Source organism: Mustelus asterias, chromosome 17, assembly GCF_964213995.1.
Source record: "Mustelus asterias chromosome 17, sMusAst1.hap1.1, whole genome shotgun sequence".
Lineage (NCBI taxonomy): Eukaryota > Metazoa > Chordata > Chondrichthyes > Carcharhiniformes > Triakidae > Mustelus > Mustelus asterias.
In genome coordinates this window covers 7,712,533-7,732,835 of record NC_135817.1, presented here as the reverse complement: position 1 = coordinate 7,732,835, position 20,303 = coordinate 7,712,533, and the positions used below count along the sequence as shown (strand labels likewise).

Below are 20,303 nucleotides of genomic sequence, written 5' to 3'. Positions count from 1 at the left end.
GGGAATATATTTCCTGAATGAATATTGTTAACCTGGCTATGGAGGAAGCTGGAAGAAATCTGTGGTTCTAGTGTTGGCCCTGTCCTAGTCCTCTGCCCTGGTGTCCTCTCACTCTCTGGACTAAGGTTATGTTCTTTGACATTAACCCTTAGCAGGCTACCTCGCAGAGAGCTGAACAAATGCCATTTTCTCTCTTTCTTTCTCTAGCAGTCCCCGACTAGGGGCTTAAATGTCAAATTTTAACTAACTTTGCCTGGAGATCAGATTAGACAATGTGAACTCAAAGAACCAGATGCATCAAGTGTCTGTACTCCTTGGCTACCACCTTCTCCTCTGATGTAGCTGTCACCATTGACTTGTCTAAAATAGCTTGCTTGCTCACCTATCTCTCTGATGATGTCTACTTTAAACTAAATTGTATACAGAATGGGTGTCAGTCACACCTCAGGTCATAGACAAAGTAAGGACATCAGTCATGAATACTTCCACTATTGCTGTACAAAATTTGGGTTAAAAGTCCAAGGTGCCGGCATTGAATCCTTTGACTTGCTTTGATGCTAGTTCCAGGAAATACTGCAGGTTGGCAACTGAAAACTCACAAAAGCCTGCTCAGAGATTAGTGGGCAGCAGGATGAAACACCCTTTGCCAGTAACATGCATGGAGTAACATAGCAGCAAAAGTCAATGGCTGGATGGTCTGCTCTGCAAGCCAACACTGAACGACAGCTGTAAAATGGTTTGATGCAGTTTCACTAGGATAAGGCTCAGTCAACAGGTCTTCAGTATCCCTGAAGCACGCTAACTAGGGAAAAAACAGATACACGAACAACAAACATGGTGATGATCATAGCACAAATGGCAAAAATACACACACCAAAGATCATAACATTAATTCACTGTTCCATATCTTGCAATTCTTTCAGTGTGCTCCCTGACCACCACCTTCTCCATGGTGAATTACATGACACCAATGGCTTTTATAACCATGTTCTCAGGTAGAAAACTAAACCCACTAAACTAAAATTAAATCAAACTCAGGTAAAAATCTACACCATTGTAGAATCAGTGCAAAGAAAAACAGACCTATGTCTAATACTGTCATCGAACTAATATCAATTGGAAAGTTCCTTTCTTTGGAAAATAATGCCACAAAATCAATTCTACCTCAGGTCAATAGCATACTTATTGCTAAAATGTTGTTCAAAAGCATCAGGCACAACAGAGGGGGTGGGATCCTCTGATGGGGGTGGGATCCTTTGATGCCGAAAAATACTTTCTGTTACTGTCCTGGTTAACAACCGGCTGTTCCGGGCATGGCTGCACGTCGATGCCTGATGGAACTGTGATCAGGTGGCACCCCGCGCCCCTTTCTGGCATGGACCCCGCTTACACACACACACACACAGGCAGATACAAACACACATACAGAGGCAGACACACACACACACCACACGACAAGAATCTGGTGAACTGGTGTGACGATAATAATTTCTCCCTCAATGTCCACAAAACGAAGGAGATTGTCATTGACTTCAGGGAGTGTAGTGGAGAACATGCCCGTCTACATCAACGGGGACAAAGTGGAAATGGTGTCCAGATCACCAACAACCTGTCCTGATCTCTCCATGCGACTCTATAGTTAAGAAAGAACAAAGAACAAAGAAAATTACAGCACAGGAACAGGCCCTTCGGCCCTCCAAGCCTGCACCGACCATGCTGCCCGACTTAACTAAAACCCTCTATGCTTCCGGGGACCATATCCCTCTATTCCCATCTCATTCATGTACTTGTCAAGTCGCTCCTTAAAAGTCACTACCGAATCCGCTTCCACTACTTCCCCCGGCAACAAGTTCCAGGCACCCACCACTCTCTGTGTAAAACATCTGCCTCGTACATCTCTTAAAACTTGCCCCTCGCACCTTAAACCTATGCCCCCTAGTAATTGACTCTTCCACCCTGGGAAAAAAGCTTCTGACTATCCACTCTGCCCATGCCTCTCATAATCTTGTAGACTTCTATCAGGTCTCCCCTCAACCTCCGTCACTCTAGTGAGAACAAACCAAGTTTCTCCAACCTCTCCTCATAGCTAATGCCCTCCATACCAGGCAACATCCTGGTAGCTCACCTACTTTCTCAGGAGGCTAAGGAAATCTGGAATGTCCGCTACAATTCTCACCAACTTTTACAGATGCAACGTAGAAAGTATTCTTTCTGGTTGTATCATAGCTTGGTATGGCTCCTGCTCAGTCCAAGACCACAAAAAAACAACAACAGGTTGTGAACAAAACCCAGTCCATCACACAAACCAGCCTTTCATTCATTGACTGTCTACACTTCCCGCTACCTCAGAAAAGCAGCCAGCATAATCAAGGACCCCACCTTCTTCCACCGGGAAAAAGATACAAAAGTCTGAGGACACGTACCAACTAACTCAACAACAGTTTCTTCCCTGCTGCCATCAGACTTTTGAATGGACCTACCTCATTAAGTTGATCTTTCTCTACACCCTAGCTATGACTGTAACACTACATTCTGCACCCTCTCCATCTGTATGTATGGTATGCTTTGTCTGTATAGCGTGCAAGAAAAATACTTTTCACTGTATACCAATACATGTGACAATAATAAATCAAATCAAAACAGGGACACACGGCGCTAATGAGCCACTGCCCCAGTTTCCGCCCTCCAGTCAGTCTCTCTTGATGGTTACATTAGTGGCAGACTCGGCATTGTAACATTTGCCTGGGACCACGGCCGGTTGTCCCTGCCTGCTTCCTGCAGAAACACTGCTTTCCCCTCACCTCCCAGAGCAGGGACGGGCCTCCCAGCCTCCTACCAAACAAACTGAACCCAGAGACATGGCAGTCACCATCCGCCACTCATGTCTACTCTTCTCTCCAACTACATGTGAGAGCTTAGCCAGTGGGGAAAAACAGACATTGATGACTGCAGTGTGCAACCTGCATCAGTACCAGTTTGCGACACATTTATTTATTTGCTTAAAATAAGATTTTGAAATCTCCAGGGTGCTTTCAATAGCCATCGGGAGATTGATGTTGATTCCAGGAGACTCCCAGCTATTCCGGGGGGGGTCCATATATCCAGTGGGTGAGACTGTGGGCTTCAGGGATTGTAGAACCCTTAAAGTTCTCCTGTCAGAGGAGAAACCACCCTATTGATCTAACGTGGTCATTAAAGCCACAGAAAGTGTATTCATGCTGCTGCTGGTGAATCCTTCCACTACTTTGCATGTTTTCCTGGAAGGTGGGAATGAAGGCATGAAAGCAGCACATTATCACTGAGCATTAAAGGGAATCATTGAGGTGGCCCGATGCCTCGTGATGACAATGTGCTGCAGCTTGTGTCCTGTACACAGCTCAGTTCCTGTTCATCAGAGGAAGTGGTCAGGTAATGCTTTGTGTAACTGGGGCCTCAGCGGGGTAAAAAAAAGCTATAAAAATGATTGAAGAATACAAATTAAAGCAGTTTGCAGCCATGCTGCAAGTAACCCCTTTTGCCAACTGTGCGAAACCCAGCCTGGTGTACTGCCATTGCTGCAAGTTAAGAATAAGAGAGTAAAATACAAACAAAAATACAAATGTAAGACAAGAAATTCAAGCACCTCCTGGCAAAGTGCTTCCACCAAAGGTGGAAAAGATGATGTATTTGTCAAATTGCTACAGACTTGAATCTCAACACAAGTCTACGGTTTGTGAAATAAATGATGGAGAGAATGCCAAGGAGAGCAGGAGAATGGGTTGGCAGGATTGGTAGTCATATCTCTTTAACCGATGAGATCAGAATCTGCCCCAACTGGGGCAGGAGGTCGAGGGAAGGAGAATGAGTCTCCTCTGTAGACTGGAAAGATCTTCCCTTTGGACAACTAAACCCAGTTAATACGCAAGTTACACAGAAGTCAAGTTGGCAAAATACCAGCGAATGGTTAACCACAAAGATAGATGAGGAAACAGAAGGCAAACATAATGAGGTAAGGAAACAGTGAATCATGGGTATAAAATGTAGTCATGATGTGGAGATGTCGGCATTGGATTGGGGTAAACAAAGTAAGAAGTCTAACAACACCAGGTTCAAGTCCAACAGGTTTATTTGGTAGCAAACGCCACTAGCTTTCGGAGCGCTGCTCCTTCGTCAGGTGAGTGGGAGATCTGCTAACAAACAGCAAACAGGGCATATAAAGACACAAACCCAATTTACAGAATAATGAATAATGATTGAAATGCGAGTCTTTACAGCTAATCACAACACACAACGCAGAGCCGCTGAGCAGAAACTGATAGCCAAGTTCCGCACACATGAGGAGTGACGGCCTCAACCGGGATCTTGGGTTCATGTCACACTATTGGTAACCCCCACAACTTGCCTGGACTTGCAAAATCTCACTAGCTGTCCTGTCTGGAGACAATACACATCTCTTTAACCTGTGCTTAATGCTCTCTCCACTCACATCGTCTGTACCTTTAAGACTTGATTAGCTGTAAAGACTCGCATTCCACTCATTATTCTGTAAATTGAGTTTGTGGCTCTGTATGCTCTGTTTGTGAGCAGACCTCCCACTCCACCTGACGAAGGAGCAGCGCTCCGAAAGCTAGTGCCGTTTGCTACCAAATAAACCTGTTGGACTTTAACCTGGTGTTGTTAGACTTCTTACTGAATAAAATGTAGGCCATACGATAACACAACACTGAGGTTCTGATGAGGTGAACAAATAAAGGGTCATGTTTACAGAGAGAATTTTTTTGTTGTTATTTCTAACAAGTAAACTCAGCACAATGTTTATGAATCTGGGCAGAACTTGAACTTTACATTTCCCCACCACCGGTTTGGAGGGTAGGAGGGGGGCATGGAGTTTGACCATAAAATTTGCTAGATGGCCTTCCCACTAGGTTCCCGTCGACCCACCTGTCTGCAATTTTATGCCTGGATGGGCGAGGGCTATGCCCTTATCCCAATTTACACTCTTAAGTGCCAATTGTTGACCATTTGAGGGCCATTTCCCACTCAGCTGAATTTTCAGTCTGGCAGGAAGGGTTCAGGAGCAGGGGCAAAGCTGGGAAATGAATGCTATTCAGGCCTTGGGTGGGAAGAGGGAACCTCATCTCCCTTCCTGCGCTGAGACCCCCCCCAATACTTACGTGGTCCTATACTCCCAGAACTTAGGCTCCAGGGGCTGCTTGCAGTCCTACTCCTGTGCACTGCAGTAATAAAAATGGCCAACAGCTCTCTGAGCAGGACTTCCTCCTGCTCAGAGAGCTCAGTCCAGGAAACGTTGCCATCCTACAAACTGAGAATGTCACAAACAAAGTTTAAGTGGGCTAACAAGGCTCTCTTGCTTGCTTTAGATCTCAAACAATGAAGGAGAACTGTCTGAACCATCTGTGGCACCTTCTCACAGATAAAACGGATTAATCTGGTACAAATTTATATGATCATTTGAGATTTCTACAATTTGGCTTGGTTAGAACACTTGTCTCAGTCTGAAGGTTGTGGCTTCATGTGCCACTCCGAAAACTTGAACACTTAACCTAGGCCGACAGTTTAATGCAGTAACAAGGGAGTTTGAGATCAACATTCCTCCCTTAGCCAATGTCAAATGGACTGGTCATGCAGCTGTTGGGTGTTTGTAGCTCAAAATTGGTTGCTGCCTGCCAATGGTAACACACAAAAAGTAATTTATTGATTGAGGCTTCTTGAGACACCCTGAGGGTGTAATAAACTTCTATAATAATGCAAGTTCATTTTTCCTCCCTCTTATGCTCAAACCTACTACCCAACCCACAACTCACTGTTGCTATCTTCTGCATATCCAAAACCATGTAGCTACCAGGCAAGTTGAAGGAATCTACAGGTTTGCATTTGTGCTTGTTTCTTTTGCTTCAGCCCAAGATGGTCACCAACTCCTGTCATCTGCTTAATCTCGTCTCTCTCTCTCAACCATTCGCCTGACTTCCCACTCTATGGAGTGTGTGACCCAGGGACTTTCAGATATCGCAAAGACTTTGCCCTGAAGCTCTGGCTCCTGATGTAGAACAGGTTTATTTGGTAGCAAATATCATTAGCTTTCGGAGCGCTGCTCCTTTGTCAGATGAAGTGGAAATCTGCTCTCAAACAGGGTTGGACTTTAACCTGGTATTGTTAAATCTGTTACTGTGTTTACCCCAGTCCAACGCCGGCATCTCCACATCCTGATGTAGACCCACATTCCCTGGACACTTTGGAGATAGGATCACATCTTCCATTACCCTTCTACTCATCAATTCTAATTAGACAGAGAAAATATTGACACACTTCTTTTCATACTAAAAGCAGCCAGCATATTCAAGGATCCCACACACCCTGGACATACTCTCTTCTGTCGGGAAAAAGATACAACAGTACTAAACGACTCAAGAACAGCTTCTTCCCTGCTGCCATCAGACTTTTGAATGGACCTACCTTATATTAAGTTGATCTTTTGCTACACCCTAGCTATGACTGTAACATTACATTCTGCACCCTCTTCTCTCCTTCTCTATGAATGGTATGCTTTGTCTGTATAGTGTGCAAGAAACAATACTTTTCACTGTATACTAATACACATGACAATAATAAATCAAATATCAAAATTTGAATACTGAAACATTACTTATCTGAATTAAAAATAACACATTGTTCTCAAGTTCATTTTTTAGAATCTTTGAATGGGGTCCTTTGATTTTTTAAAAACATATGTTGTGGAAGCCTTAGCCTGATGGAATTCTGTCATGCTTACAATAATAACTGAAATAATGATCCTAGTTTGTTACCCATACATATCTTTGTAACTGACCCTTACAACTACATGGTGATGGTCAAACTGGCCCCCAGGTTTGCATATTTAATCAGCATGCAGAGTACCAGTGGGAGCTATTGGTGGGTGCTCCACCCAGGAACCAAGCAGGATGGGCTTCAGTCTCGTCCATGAATTGGCAGAAGTTTTAAATTCATCCACAAGTTGATGTTGGAATAGAACAGCCATATGGGCCAGGAGAGCTGGCTGTTGGCAGCATTTACAAGACAGCTAACTCAGGCCTCAACATGCAAATGAAAAAAAGAAACGAACTAGAAGGTGACACCTTTGGTCACACGTGTACCTCTTGGCTAGAGCAATCCAAAACGAATCCCACAAATTTGCCCCCTCCCCGGGGTGCTGCTCTACCTGAAAAGGTGCAGTCGCCTGTGCCTCAATCAGTGATTAAATGCTCCAACAACCTGCGCATTAATAACCGTCTGCTAAAACTCTCTCTGCATACTGAGTATTTTACATTGACCTCTGGTCTTAGACTTCCCAATTCCAATATACATCGTGCAGCAATGCAGCAACCGGATAGCTGACGTTAGAAATCCTGTTCAGTAGACCAAATTTCTGCTGCTTTGCAAAATATTCATGCACAAAGTTTTTTTCAGACATTCGCATGTAATTCAGTGATTTAACAATGATTGGTACCGCTCTTGACAAGAGTGCGAACACATACCGGTCACCCTGCAGTTTCATCTAAAAAGCCAGTCGATCGAAGGGAAATCAATTCAGCCTGTCATATCCCAAAATAGGAGCAGAATTGGCTTTTAATTTCTCCGCGCTGAGTGAATAGAGGATGACTTTAGAAAACGGGCTGTATCCTTTTCCTACAGTCCATGCAAATCCCCGTTTCCCCTATTTTCCACTCAACAGCCTTTTAAATGATTATTAATGATTCAAGCCAATGCAGATGAACAACGGAATGCAATGTTAGATTTTACGGCCAGCAATTTGTTTATCTGAAATAACCTGTCCCCTGATTTTTGCAGTCGTTTCACATCATTATCTCCAAGGGAAGCAATGAATTCTTTCAGGGCTGGTCCAGTACCTGCAAGTGTTTCTTGCCCATCCACGGACGGAGTTGGAACTGGATGCAAGTACCCCCTCCCCTTTCTGTATGTAAAATGTTGCCGGTCCATTGCGACAAGCTGCCGCCTCACTGAATGGGAAAGCACGTACAGTGGAGTTTATCGATGGGGATCTGAGTGACGTCCCAGTCCCTGCACAGGCCCACCTCTCCTGGCTAAAGAGAAACATGCCGGCGGACAGCCCCGCTCCAATGCCCGGAGTTTAAAGGTAGCGTTTCCCACAAAAGGGGTTTGTTTTGGCGAGGAGGGTGAGCCACAAGAAGCCTGCTCCCCGCCGTCACAGATGCAGGTCTGAGTCTGGCGCCCGGAGTGAGCCAGGGGCGGTTGTTAGGATCATCGTGGGGGCCATTATTGGGGTGGTTGCTCGAGCCGTTGTTAGGGCGGTTACTATGACCATTGTTGGAGCGGTTGCTAGGGCTATTGATAGGGCGGTTGCTAGGGCTATCGATAGGGCGATTGTCAGGGCCATTGTTGGAGCGGTTGCTAGAACCGTTGTTGGGGCGGTTGCTAGGGCTATTGATAGGGCAGTTGCTAGGGCCATTGTTGGGGTCGTTTTCGGGGGCCATGTTAGAGCGGTTGCTCGGGATCAGGGCTGACCAGAGCTCGGGATCGGGGCTGACCGGAGCGTGGGGCCGGAGCTCGGGGTCAGGGCTGACCGGAGCGTGGGGCCGGAGCTCGGGGTCAGGGCTGGCCGGAGCTCGGGGTCGGGGCTGGCCGGAGCTCGGGGCCGGAGTTGCGGCTGTTTGTTCTGAGCTTTGGCCGGGGCTGGGCTTGGACCGGCGACCGCAGTTCCCAGAATCACTGTCAAAGCTTCAGTTTGCAGGCAATGTGAAGCCAACCGAGTAGGTCCGAGCACTGCTTTACTATAGTGTGCATATTGAAATGCCAGCCAGACTCAATAAAGCTGAGATCCCATGAGTCAAGAGTCTTTGACAATCCTCAGGTGATGGAGTAAGGTAATTCCAGCAAATGGCTATCATTTATTTGGGTTAGATGAAAACAGGCACAATGTGTGTACACACTCCGTCCACAAAGAACAAAGCCCTGTGTATTGGTATATATGTAGCTTACAGTGCAGGCAAGTGTGCCTGTACTGGATAGTGGGCCTGAGTTATAGGGAGAGATTGGCCAGGTTCGTACTTTATTCTTTGGAACGTAGGAGAATGCGGGTGACCTTATTAACGTGTATAAAATCATAAGGGGCCTAGATAGGATGAACGCACTTTGTCTTTTTCGCAGGGAAGGGGAATTGAAAACTAGAGAGCATAGGTTTAAAGTGAGGGGAAAGATTTAAAAGGGACCTTGAGGGACAACTTCATGCAGAGGGTGGTGCAAATATGGAATAGGCTGCGAGAGAAAGTGGTTGAGTCAGGTACAATAGCAACATTTAAAAAGCATTTGAATAAGTACATCGAAAGGATTAGAGGGATATGGGCCAAAAGCGGGCACTTGGGACTAGCTGGGAGGGCACCACATGGTCGGCATATACCGGTTGGACTGAAGGGCCTGTTTCCATGCTGTATTGCTCGATGACTCTATGACTTGTCAATCAATCAGCACTCTCTTCTCAAATAGTATAAAGTTGTTTTTTTCCCCCAGCATGATGGCAGAGTGGTTAGCACTGCTGCCTCACGACACCTAGCACTACTGCCTCACAGCACCAGGGAACCAGGTTCAAAAGTGGCAATAGGTGACTCTGTGGAGTTTGCACATTCTCCCCATGTCTGTGTGGATTTCCTCCGGTTTCCTTCCACAGTCCAAAGATGTGCAGGTCAGGTGGATTGGCCATGGCAAATTGCCCCATAGTGACCAATGATGTCTAGGTTAGATGGATTAGCCATGGTAAATGTGTGGGTTACGGGGAGAGGGCCTGTCTAAGATACTCTATCAGAGAGTCAGTGCAGACTTGATGGGCCAAATGGCCTCCTTCTGCATTGTAAGGATTCTATGATTCAATGACATTGGTATTCTTGCAGTTGTCCTGAATCGTACAAGATGAAAAACTTTGACAAAATGTCTTATTTCAGTAATACTAAAGTTCTGTACCACCAAACACTCAAAGTAATTCATTGTAAGATAAATCGGATATCCTGAGAACTTGAAAGGCACTATTTACGGTGGCACAGTGGTTAGCACTGCTGCCTCACAGTGTCAGGGACCCGGGTTCGATTCCCAGCTTGGATCACTGTGTGGAGTTTGCATATTCTCTCCGTGTCTGCGTGGGCTTCCTCCGGGTGCTCTGGTTTCCTCCCACAGTCTGAAAGATGTGTGTTTAGGTGAATTGGCCATGCTAAATTCTCCTTCGGAGTATCCGAACAGGCACTGGAGTGTGGCGACTAGGGGATTTTCACAGTAACTTCATTGCAGAGTTAATGTAAGCCTACTTGTGACACTAATAAAAATAAACTTTAAGTTCAAGTTCTTTCACTTTGGCGAATGGTGCCACCCAACTGCATGTCAAGGTTTCTTTTCAATATCACAGAGGGCTACAATAAATAAATGCAAAACAGTTGTTAAAAGAACAACTGACAAGTCTTATTTGCGATTCCCTTAACTAATTAATTTAACATGACATGTATGCTCTGTTTAATGTAAAATATGATGTTTTGTTTCAATTAACTGTTCTTTAAAAAAAGTCTCTGCAGGTTTGAACCAAGCACAATATGTCCAAATATCCACAGCTTCTTCGTAGACCATTGCCACCGAAAGACGCATTACCTCCAAAACCCTGTGAACCCAGTAGACCTCCCAGTGAGTACATTAGTTTCAGTGGATTTGATCTTGATCTGATCTTGATCAGTTCTATTTCCAGATTTGCGGATGTAATTGTAAATACTGTGTCATAGTGTCAACTATGGTTCAGTTGGTTGCATTGTTGATTTTGAACCAGAAGGCTGTGGGTTCAAGGCTCAAACCAGAGACTTGAGCACAAGACCTCTAGCTGACACTCCAGTGCAAGACTGAAGGAATGCCGCACTGGCAAAGGCGCTATGTTTTGGATTCAACCGGGACCCTGTGGGGTTGACAGAAAATATTTTATGGCAATATTTCCTCTTAAGGATCGACAAGGTCATCTATGTGCGGATCCACAAGGGATGGGTGAGATCCTAAATGAATATTTCTCATCAGTATTTACTGTTGAGAAAGGCATGGGTGTTAGGGGACTTGGGAAAATAAATAGTGATGTCTTGAGCAGTGTACATATTACAGAGAAAGAGGTGCTGGAATTCTTAAAGTGCATCAAGGTAGATAAATCCTCGGGACCTGATGAAGTGTATCCCAGGACGTTTGGATGAGTATTTAGAAAGCATGGTTAGTAAGTTTGCAGATGACACCAAGATTGGTGCCATAGTGGACAGTGAAGAAGGTTATCTAGAATTGCAACTGGATCTCGATCAATTGGGCCAGTCGGCTGATGAATGGCAGATGGAGTTTAATTTAGATAAACATGAGGTGATGCATGTTGGTAGATCGAACCAGAGCAGGACTAACTCAGTTAATGGTGGGGTGTTGGGGAGAGTTATAGAACAAAGGGATCTAGGGGTAGAGGTTCATAGCTCCTTAAAAGTGGAGTCACAAGTGGATAGGGTGGTGAAGAAGGCATTCGGCATGCTTGGTTTCATTGGTCGGAACATTGAATACAGGAGTTGGGACGTCTTGTGAAATTGTACAAGACATTGGTAAGGCCACACTTGGAATACTGTGTACAGTTCTGGTTGCCCTATCATTGAAATATTATTATTAAACTAGAAAGAGCGCAGAAAAAATTTACTAGCATGTTATCGGGACTTGATTGTTTGAGTTATAAGGAAAGGCTGGATAGACTGGGACTTTTTTCCCTGGAGTGCAGGAGGCTTAGGGGTTATCTTATAGAGGGCTGTAAAATAATGAGGGGCATAGATAAGGTAGACAGTCAATATCTTTTCCCAAAGGCTGGGAAGTCTAAAACTAGAGGGCTTAAGGTGAGAAGGGAGAGATACGAAAGGGTCCAGAGGAGCAATTATTTCACATAGAGGGCAGTGAATGTCTGGAACGAGCTGCCAGAGGTAGTAGTAGAGGCAGGGTACAATTTTGACTTTTAAAAAGCATTTAGACAGTTACATGGGTAAGATGGATATGGAGGGATTTGGGCCAAACGTGGGCAATTGGGACTAGCTTAGTGTTTAAAAAAAAAGGGCACATAGATAAGTTAGGTCGAAGGGCCTGTTTCCATGCTGTAAACCTCTTGACTCTATTTCAAAGAAGGGCAAGGGATCTATTCTCATGTCTTGGCCAAATTAAGATTCCTGTATGAATATTTATATGGAACTCAGCTCCCTTGGTAGCTCATTATAATGTTGAGATTGAGAGAGGCTTGGAGTATCCCAATGATAAATTCAGCAGGACCTGCATTTTCCCAACATTACTGTATTTTACCAGATGTCGACACAACCCCCTGCTCTCCCCAAACCTTCCTGTAAATATCAGGTTTGATGCATGGGATTTAACGGTCTCGCTCGTCCAGAAGCCGTAAAATCCCACCTGAGGTCAACGGACCTTTCCATGTTCCATCCCTCGCCCATTCCGATTCCCATGACGGGCGAGGTAGTAAAATTCCAGCCAATGTATTTTGGAAAGTTTAGTGAATGAGGTTTATAACATATCTGAAAACACAGCACCAGGTTCCACATGTATGCTAATGACACCCAATACTATCTCACTGTACCTCTCTGAGCTCCTTCATTATCTCTAAATTGTTAGACTGTTTGTCTGAATGAACAGAAATTTTGCCCAACTAAATAAGGTGCCACACAAGAGACTGATCCAGAAGGTTAGATCTTAAGGGGTTGGGCTTAGAGCATTGGCTTGGATTGAGGATTGGCTAACTGATGGAAAGCAGAGGGTTGGGATAAATGGGTCCTTCTCCAGTTGACGATCTGTTACTAGTGGGGTCCCGCAGTTCTTGGACCAAACTATTTACAAGAGTGTAACATAGCGAACTTTGCTGACGACATGAAAATAGGTGGGACAGCAGGCTGTGAGGAGGAGATAAAAAGTGTACAAATGGATATTGACAGGCTAGGGGAACGAGCCAGAATCTGGCAGATGGAGTTTAATGTGGATAAATGCATATCCATTTTGGCTGGAAAAATAAAAGGACAAATTACGATTTAAATGGGAAACAGATACAAAAGCATCTGTGCAGAGGGATCTGGGTGTCCTTGTGTGTGAGTTTCAAAAAGTGGGTATGCAGGTGCAGAATGTTGTAAGGAAGGCAAATGGAATCTTGGTATTTATTGCAAAGGGTCTAGAGTATAAAAGTAGAGAAGTGTTGTTACAATTGTATAAAGCATTGGTGAGATCACACGGGGTATTGTATTCAGTTTTGGTCACCTTTATTGAGGAAGGATGTGGTGGCACTGGAGGCGGTTCAGAACAGATTCACTAGATTGATTCCAGGTTTGAAGGGACTGTCGCATGAGGAGCGGTTGAGTAGCTTGGGCCTGTACTCACTGGAGGACAGAAGAATGAGGGGGGATTTGATTGAGGTACATAAAATACTCAATAAGATTGATAAAGTAAATGTTTCCCCTTCTAGAACAGTCTAGGATAAAAGATCATAGTTGTAGAGTAAGAGGGGAGAGATTCAAGACAGAGCTAAGGAGAAGCTACTTCTCACAGAGGATTGTGAATCTATGGAACTCACTGTTCCAGAGTGCAGTAGATACAGAATCAATCAATGGATTCAGGAAAGAGATAGATAAATATTTGATCAAAAGCAGGATAAAGGGCTATGAGGAAAAGGTAGGGAAGTGGAGTTAGGATGAGATGAAGATCAGCCTTGATCATATAGAATGGCAGAGCGGGCCTGAAGGGCTGAATTGCCTACTCTCGCTCCTAAATCCAATGTTCCTATGAAGCCACTGTCTTCAGTCCCGATCACATCTCATCTTTGTTTTAAATCCTTTCATGGGCTGGCTGTTCCTTATCTCTATAATCCCCTCAATCACTGCAATCCTGTGAGATAGCTGTGGTCCTCCAAATCGGGCCTCTTTTACATCCCTGATCTTAATTGCTACATCATTGATGGCTATGCCTTCAGCTGGCAAAGCGCTAAGCTCTGGAAATTCCTCCCAAAACTTCTCTGCCTCTTTAACTCTCATCCAACGGTGACTTCTTAAAAGCTGCCACTTTGAACAAGTTTTTGGTGATCTGCCCCAATATCTCCTTATGCGGATTGGTGTCAAATTTTATTTGATGAAGCTCCAATATATATTCTATATTAAGGGCACTACATAAATGCAAATTATTTCTGTTATTGTCACTGATAGCAAAATGTCCTTTTTTTATTACAGCAAAATCCTACTCCATTCTCCCTCACGGCATTTTTTAGCCAATCTCTGTGCTGCATTTTCCATACATATAACTGTTGCATTCAGAAAATTTACAGTGAACATTTTGAGAGAATTTGCCAGAACGTATAAGTGTTTGCTGTGCTGTATTGGTTATATTTATCAGCACTGCGGTTTTCTCATGTGACAGTATTTTTGCCAGTCATCAGAAAGATTACAGTATAATAGTGTATACTTGAAAAAACTCTGTTCCAGTATTTTTTAAACCATTTACTGCCTTTTTAAAAATGTATGTTACAGATAAAATTTCACCGAAAGATGCATCAGCTCCCAATGGTGAAGACAAGAGAGGACAGACCTCTACCAACCAACCAGAGATACCCTCCAGACCGTCTGCTCCAAAAAGATTTCTTTTCTCTGATTTTACATCAGGCAGACAGGATGATCTGAATTTTGAGGAGGATGACCTTCGGACTAAGTCCAGATTGGATCATTTTCTTCAGAAACCTAGCGTGAATGCTCCACCTTTGAAAACTAAAGAGATAGTTTTATCCCGCTACAACTATAAAAAAATTGTGAAACTCCTTGCTGCAGAGCTGTGGAGCCAGAACCAGGAAAAAGTGAACATAGTAGAATTGCCTTTTGATGATATTCCAGCAGTGTCAAAACGAATCCCTGAGAGACAGCGTATTATTGGTAGGGTATTTTCACAGTTTGGGGAAGTTGCTTGCAAACAGAAAATCACTCCTAATAGCAGAGAAGATGAAAGTAGAGCTAAAAGTAGATTTTCCTGATTAGCTGATGAAAAATGTATTTGGAAGTAGGGGGACTAAAGTTTCCCCACATTGGAGAAGGAGGTGGGGTGACAAATTTGCCAGTGTTCCTACACCTCATCATCATACAACAGCCCCTCTAGAAGCATGTGTGTGGAGATGAGCTAAAAATGGAAATACTGTAACTTGCCTTGTGCTCTGCAACAAGAATGTACCAACAATCATATTAAAGATTCACAAGTGCAGCTAAGACTTCTACCTTAGAGAAGGGTTTATATCTTCTGGACAGGAAAAGAAGGGGACAAAATTGACACAAGGGGAAAAATTCAGGAGTGCTAATTTTTGAAGGACCCTACTTCACCCCTTCCATGCCCTGGGTCATAAATGGTGAACTCTTGAGGGGCTCCAGATATTGGGCCTTGGATCCCATTATACTACCAATGGCATAACAGGAGGCTGAAGAGATAAGTGCTGCAAGTTTGGGCTGCCTCTAATGCAGTTGCCCACAGGTACATGGTGGCATTGGACTTGGTGTGGTTGGGGCATGGGCAGCAACAGGTGGGAACGATTGATTCCTCTGGTGTCAGGGGTGTCAGGATTTAGGAGGGGGGGGGATCTGGAAGTTGGAGATCTCAAGATTAGAAGTGGCTGTGATCAGAATGGGGATTGCTATAAACACTTAATTTGTTTTGATGTAGGCAATGCTTATCTTTGCTTTTCCATGAAGACGTGGTTGCCTCGGTGCAAACCAATGTAGCAAGGATTTGAAACAAGTGTTTGGGCTGTCGTTTTTAAAAAAATTAATTCATAGGATGAAGCTGTCACTAGTAAGGCCAGCAGTTATTGCCCATCCATAATTGCCATTGAGAAGATGGTGATGATCTGCCCTTTTGAACACAACTGACTGAATTACTTAGCCATTTTTAGAGGACAGTTAAGAGTCAGCTACATTGCTTTGGGTCTGGAGTTACATATGGGCCAGTTCAGGTGACGATAGCAGAATACCTTCCCTAAAGAACAATATATGTAAAGAACCTGATCTGCTTAAGGTGTGGGTCAAGGATCCCTTTGTTTGTCTTTGTCCAATGTTATGCGTAGGTCCTGTCTGTTATTTTTGGACTAGTTAGGAGACTGTTAGGAGAAACACAGGTGCAATTTAACCTCCCTTTGACCAGACTCCCAGCATAGGCACCTGTCATCAGGTCTGCAGAGAATAATAAGATGTCATCAATGGGTTTGAAATCCAATTCTGATCAAGGGACCTGAAGGTCTCTGATATTTGCAAGAGTCCCATGTCAAATAATTATAAGCTTTCAGAGCTGCTAGTTTTGGGCATTGGCCCATAGCAGGAATTCCCTGTAAATCAGCAGAAAATGGTACTAAACTGTCATGCTGCCTCAGAGAAGCTGTAAAAATGGTTAGTGTAAGAAATGGAAGGTGAAATGCATAATAAAATCACAGCCACACCTTGTTTTGAAGTGTTGAATTTCAGAAAAAGTGATTCTGTTAACGAGCTGTCGGGAAAAGAGGCATTCTTCATTTCTTTTAAGAACATAAGAACATAAGAAATAGGAGCAGGAGTAGGCCATCTGGCCCTTCGAGCCTGCCCTGCCATTCAACAAGATCATGGCTGATCTGAAGCGAATCAGTTCCACTTACCCGCCTGCTCCCCATATCCCCTAATTCCCTTATCGATCAGAAAACTATCTACCCGTGATTTAAACATATTCAACGAGGAAGCCTCCACCACTTCAATGGGCAGAGAATTCCAGAGATTCACTACCCTCTGAGAGAAGAAGTTCCCCCTCAACTCTGTTCTGAACCGGCCCCCCCTTATTTTGAGGCTGTGCCCTCTAGTTCTGGTTTCCCTTCTAAGTGGAAAGAATCTCTCCACCTCTACCCTATCCAGCACCTTCATTATCTTATATGTCTCTATAAGATCACCCCTCATCCTTCTAAACTCCAACGAGTACAGACCCAATCTGTTTAATCTCTCCTCATAAGCTACACCCCTCATCTCCGGTATCAACCTGGTGAACCTTCTCTGCACTCCCTCCAAGGCCAATATATCCTTTCGCAAATAAGGGGACCAAAACTGCACACAGTACTCCAGTTGCGGCCTCACCAGTGCCTTGTACAGTTGCAGCAAGACCTCCCTGCTTTTATATTCTATCCCCCTCGCGATAAAGGCCAACATTCCATTCGCCTTCTTGATCACCTGCTGCACCTGCAGACTGAGTTTTTGCGATTCGTGCACAAGGACCCCCAGGTCCCTCTGCACAGTCGCACGATGTAATTTTTCTCCATTTAAATAATATTCCAATTTACTATTATTTCTTCCAAAGTGGATAACCTCACATTTGCTAACGTTATATTCCATCTGCCAGATCCTCACCCACTCGCTCAGCCTATCCAAATCTCTCTGCAGACTTTCCGCGTCCTCCACGCAATTCGCTTTCCCACTCACCTTCGTGTCATCAGCAAACTTGAATACCCTAGATTCAGTCCCCTCCTCCAGATCATCTATGTAAATGGTAAACAATTGAGGCCCCAGCACCGATCCCTGCGGCACGCCACTGGTCACCAACTGCCAACCAGAAAAGCACCCATTTATCCCAACTCTCTGCTTCCTGTTAGATAGCCAATCCCCAATCCACGCCAACACCTTACCCCTAACTCCGTGTACCCCAATCTTCTGCAGCAACCTTTTGTGAGGCACCTTATCGAACGCCTTCTGGAAATCTAAAAACACCACATCCACCGGTTCCCCTCTGTCAACCGCACTAGTGACATCTTCATAAAAGTCTAGTAGATTTGTCAAACACGACTTTCCCTTCATGAATCCATGAATTTTGTCAGAGGAGCTGACCTCAAAGGATTAAAGGTGCTCTTCTAAGGATATTACTAGTTCTGTGTCCAAACTAGCCCATATGATTATGATTTATTAATGTGCTGCGATGTTGTGTGCTAATGTTTGTTCACTTTACCACACTTCAAACTTGCTCCTGGCAGTACAATTTGTCCGCCAATTGCTTTTTAAGCAGCAATGAGTATACTCATTTATTCAAAGTGACTTTATTTCCACATTGGATTAATTGCTTCCACTTTATACAGGTATTAAAGCATTGGAGGGAGCAGCCGAATTTTAGTCAATCCATAAGTTTATTTACATAATAAGAATAGAATACAATTTTCACTGTAAAATCTGTCTCTTTCCTGTGTTCCTCACTGATCAAAACAACAGGTGCCATCTTATTATCTATGTAGACTTTGGCCAGTTTTTTTAATAAGTTGGACTAAGTCAAAGCGAGCTGGTTTATGCTTCTGTTGCTAGGCATAGCTCACCTGCTGCATCCTGGGAGAAGGGAGAACCCTTTTTACCCCATAGGTTTGTGGGCTGGAGTGGGCACGAGGATTGACCAACAGAGCAGGCATACAAGATCACCACCCTAATTGAACATCTCCCCTTTGACCCCAGTCAAACCAACTGTACAGAGGGAGAGAAACAACATGTGGCCCCTCAGGTGTCACAAGGAAGCCAATGCATTACAACAGTGCAAAATGTCCAAGATTGTATGTAACTATCCCAACCTTTGGTTATTGATAGAATTGGCACTTTAAATTTCAAGATGTGTCAGTCACAATCCACAAACAAAGTTTTTTTTAAAACCTGCCTTGACGCTGTCCTATCTTGCTCCACATAGAACTCCCAAACATTAGTTTTTTCTCATTTATTACCAGAAGACCAATCACCATTTTCTCAGGGGCAAATAAGGATGGGAAACAAATTGCTGACCTTCCCATTGATTCCTACATCCTAAGCACGAAATGCGACAGATTTGCCAGTACAAATAATATCACCAGTGAACTTTCACAATGTAAATGTAATAAATATTAATTTGCATTAATAACTTGGAATTTTATTGTTCCAGAAATGATTGCTGCTGCTAAAAACCAAGAAAATTACTTTCGGCATGGTATCAGCTCAGAACTGCCCGGCCACCAAGGTAATGAAAATATTGTGATAAGAATAAATCCCTAATGGAATGCAAAAGCATAACATAACCACATCAGGAGAACATTTGCCACAATACTCAGCTTTACCTTTGAAAAAAATCATCATACTCTGTTCAATATAGTGTTACAGAACATTTAATACACAAGAAGTGTATCAGAAAATACTACAAAATTAAATGTTGATATTTCATGGCAGAGTGTGAAATATAGAAAATCTATTATAAATACACGTCAGGTAGTATTTATATTTAGGAAGTCATATTGCACAATTCATTAATAATAAAGGAGCCAGTTTTAAGAAGACATGTAGATAAGCTGGCTCTCTCTCTTTATTTGCAGAAACTGATCTCTCAAAATTCATAACTTGGTTAACCTTAAGAATCCACGCTTTCTTAGAGATACTCACCATCTGTTAGAAAATTAACATCCAGTGGCATACAAGGTGACGGAAAAATAAAATCACTTGCTGAGTGTTAACATGCATCTGGGGTTTGAACTTAAAATGGAGGGTGTAAGTTGGGATATAGGGCTGGAGGATTTTGCAGAATATAGAATATATATGCATCATGGGCTACTTGTATATAAGAATAAAGATGTTGGAGTCTTTTTGATTGAAGTTAATGTGCTGGAGGTCGGTGACAACAGGTACTTGCAACTATTTTCAGCCAGAAGTGGTGAGTAGATGATCCAGCTTGGGCTCATTTTGAGGTTCCCAACACCAAAGATGACAATCTTCAGTAATTTGATACAGACCCAGTGATACCAAGAAATGGCAAAGTGCACTCAATATAGCAAAGGCATGTCCTGTCCATAAAAATGGACATTAATTCACCAGCATGCCAACGGTAGTGCTGAAGATTTGATCTCCAGCACTAGCCATACCTCTAACCAGTACATTTACGGCACTGGCATCTAGCTGGCAAAGTGCAAAATTGTCCAGTAACCTGTTGGTAAAGAGCAGGAAAAACCCAATCAACAGTGCTGTCAGGTGGCACACATGCCAATAACCGGTTCTTTGATGCTCAGTTTAGATTCGGCCTCCCAAATCCGTGCCTATATTTCTCTCCCTCCAATCATGTTTCCACCAAAATAGGCTATTCCCATTTCATCCCTGTTGTCACTGACCTCCAGTACATTAACCACAATCAAACAAACCTCAATATCTTTATTTTCATCTACAAGTAGCCAATTGTGCAATTCTATATTCTGCATTATCCTATAGCTTGTACCCATCAAAATGGGCTCCTATCAAAGTTCC

At 43.6% G+C, this 20,303-nt stretch overlaps 2 protein-coding genes across 4 annotated transcripts in view; one reads left to right on the top strand and one right to left on the bottom strand.

Annotated features, from left to right (window-relative positions):
- Positions 1 to 8,202, bottom strand: part of lcp1 (lymphocyte cytosolic protein 1 (L-plastin)) — a 70,650-nt gene extending 62,448 nt beyond the window's left edge. The window contains exon 1 of the mRNA XM_078232230.1: positions 7,884 to 8,202. The gene's annotated coding sequence lies outside the window, so the exon portion shown is untranslated. The remainder of the gene's footprint in view (positions 1 to 7,883) is intronic.
- The window catches only part of lrrc63 (leucine rich repeat containing 63), a 34,360-nt gene continuing 21,999 nt past the window's right edge, over positions 7,943 to 20,303 (top strand). For all 3 annotated transcript variants that reach the window (XR_013499885.1, XM_078232234.1, XM_078232233.1), the window contains exons 1-4: positions 7,943 to 8,131; positions 10,560 to 10,674; positions 14,556 to 14,951; positions 18,961 to 19,035. Coding sequence is in view for 2 of the 3 variants with exons in the window: in XM_078232234.1 (XP_078088360.1) it covers positions 10,587 to 10,674; positions 14,556 to 14,951; positions 18,961 to 19,035 (559 nt within the window). In the remaining variant the exon portion in view is untranslated. The remainder of the gene's footprint in view (positions 8,132 to 10,559; positions 10,675 to 14,555; positions 14,952 to 18,960; positions 19,036 to 20,303) is intronic.